The 2790-nt window shown below is 26.5% G+C and overlaps 1 protein-coding gene across 4 annotated transcripts in view; it reads left to right on the top strand.

Annotated features, from left to right (window-relative positions):
- The first annotated feature begins 2595 nt into the window (after nt 1–2595).
- The window catches only part of LOC101489799 (E3 ubiquitin-protein ligase BIG BROTHER), a 6523-nt gene continuing 6328 nt past the window's right edge, over nt 2596–2790 (top strand). For 2 of the 4 annotated variants that reach the window (XM_073370729.1, XM_027336479.2), the window contains exon 1: nt 2596–2717. Coding sequence is in view for 2 of the 4 variants with exons in the window: in XM_073370728.1 (XP_073226829.1) it covers nt 2723–2790 (68 nt within the window). In the remaining 2 variants the exon portion in view is untranslated. The other 2 variants (XM_073370728.1, XM_073370727.1) reach the window with 2 other exon arrangements.

The raw sequence follows: 2790 nt of genomic DNA, 5'->3' as shown, positions 1-2790 counted from the left end.
CAACACAACCAGCAATTTGGGTTTCACAAGAAAAAAAAATGCATAAATTTTTTTTTTCTCAATTCCAAACCTAGAGACAAGCTCGGGTACCACAAGATATGGTCTTGTTAGTCATAGTTCACTTTAAAGATCGTTCTAGGTCGGAAACTTACAAGTTTGAGTGAAAATTGCGTATAGCTGGAGAATGCGATAAACGGCGCTGCGAAACTCCGATTCGGCCGATTCCAAAACGAGGTGAAAGTTGACGTTCTGAAACGCAAGTTAGGCTTTTGAAACACCGAAAAACAATATATAGAACTCGAGATATGAACACAGGTTACTGATCACGAAAATTGGAAGAATTGGAGTATTAGGGTTTGATGTAAAGGAAACTCAATATTATTATTCAGCAACGAAACAAAGAACAAAATGGCGCCACAATCTAGGGATTGATAAGCCAAAAAGAACGCCACAAGGATTAACAACCTTGATAAGTTCAAGATGAATTCTTTCAAGAACTCTAGAGAGCAAAGCCTCACAAAAATAATAATCAAAATCTGCCCCTCCATGAGGTTACAAATGCTTATTTATACTAAGTCTATCTCTAAACCAAAATGGGTCATAAGTGACATCATTCTCTAAGCCCATATTAGTCTTACATCTTCTTTTTTTTCTTTCTAAAATAAACTTAATGTAAGTAAGAAAAGTATCTTCACTTACACATAACAAAAAGTAAATCAATAATAAAACTATTACAATTCCAAATCAAAGCAAACTAAGAATTAATACAAACCAAATTAAAATATATAAAGTTTATCCTAATTTATTAAAATATGAATCATCTTCATGCTCTTGAGATCCTTATCAGTTACAATAGTTTTTATTTGGCTATTTTTGAAGGTCTTCGCGAAGTTTTGTGATATATGTCGAATGCAAAATACATGATGCCAATTGCTATTTACACGCCTAACAACACTTTTAATCTACTAATGTCTATCCGAAAATCAAGCAGATGTTGGACTGAGGTGTGGCAAACATTTGTAGACGACTGAAGAAAAAAAATCATGCATTTGATCTTTTATTATTATAAAAGATGTTAACAAAAAAAATAACTAATTACTTTGGGTTAATCATTATTAATTGATTAAATTTCTTATGTATGTGTCTACTAAATAGCACTACTAATAAAAAAGATTTTATAAATAATAAAATAAATTTTATAATTAAAAAAAATTATATTGAAAAATCGCGGGAGACCAATCTCACTTTATTCTTAAAAAAAATAAACTTAAGAAGGTGGAGGAAGAGAAACCAATTTCTACAAAGTTAAATAAAATAAAAATAGTACTTTGATATTTAATTAATAATAAATGGTAATTTAATATTTTTTATTATAGAAAAAAAAAACCCACGTAGTGGTGTCACGTGCAGCATAAATTTTCCTCTCATAAATGCAACCATTCAATTCATTTGTACAAACTGTTTATTATTTATTGTTTACCACTGTATGCACATCTTTAATGTCTCAGTATATTTGTTCTTTCTAGTTTCTTGTTAATGCTTTCCCTTTTCCTTTCTAATGTTAGTGCATTTATTTGTTATCAAGGTTCAAGGAAACTTAAAAGCAACTATTTTAAGTCACTAGATTTTATGTGTTAAAGGGATACATTTATTTATTAGGCTGTATTGCATACTGACCGTAAAACAACTCAAAGATGTTAGTAACGCCATAATCTCTCCAATTATAAACAATTAACTAAAATTTAAGTTATTGATCATAATAGGTTATTTTGTTGGTATGATAAAAACTATTTTTCAAAATACCCTTAAAAAATTTGAAAATCATATTATTGAATAGAATCAAATTAATTGAGTTTTGATTATAATCATAAATCACCAAACTTAAAATTTTGATTGTTTATATTTATCGATGATCCATCATTTATTAAGGTTGAATATAAATTCAAAGAAGAGGTTTTTAATAATATTATTAAAATTACTAGATTTGGAGCTTAGCAAAATTATAATCTTATAGTAAAATTACTAAGTTTATGTTCAAAATTTATTTTTTATAGAATAGAAAATTATTTATTAAATTAAGATAATAGTTTAACCAAATTTTTGTAACGAAATAGTTTTTGTGTAATAATTATTTTTTAAATGATAATAAAATCAATCACGTAATAGTTCTTTTATATTCTCTTTATATTTTATTTATAAGTTTTGTTGTTATATGAATTTTCAAATTATCACAGTTTTCTTTTCTTTGAAATAAAGAATTTTGCCTAAATTTTGGTGCCACTTGATCTATTGGTGGTAAAATAATTGTCACACTTAATCATTTTATACATATTCAAAAAAATAATTTAAATAAATGAATAGTAATTTTATTAAATTATCTTTATTATTATCAAAATATTTTGAGGCTACTTTTTTAATATTTTATTTCATGACAAGTAAAATTTACAAGCTAATCTTGTCCAAAAAAAAATTACAAGCTAATTCTATAAAAAAAAAAAAGCAAGCTCAAATATATTTAGTAATATTAACAAGTAAAAAACAACTATAAATTTATAAAAAGATAAAACAATTAAATAATTAATGTGAAACTTTATTGTTGTTTTTAAAGTGTGTATTGTTGAGCACAGTGCAAAGAAAAAGTAAAAGAGAACCAAATCTGTGGTGGTGTGGTTGGTTTCTGCTACTCCAACCATTTTCTGAATGAGAACAATAACAAGGTGAAATGACTTTCCTTTCCTTTCTTCTATTTTCTTTCTGTTTCCCGAGAAAATCTCATACCTCTACATTCCT

The sequence above is a fragment of the Cicer arietinum genome, chromosome 7, assembly GCF_000331145.2.
Source record: "Cicer arietinum cultivar CDC Frontier isolate Library 1 chromosome 7, Cicar.CDCFrontier_v2.0, whole genome shotgun sequence".
Taxonomy (NCBI): domain Eukaryota; kingdom Viridiplantae; phylum Streptophyta; class Magnoliopsida; order Fabales; family Fabaceae; genus Cicer; species Cicer arietinum.
Note: the sequence above shows the minus strand (reverse complement) of the source record. Positions and strands in the feature narration are given on the sequence as shown.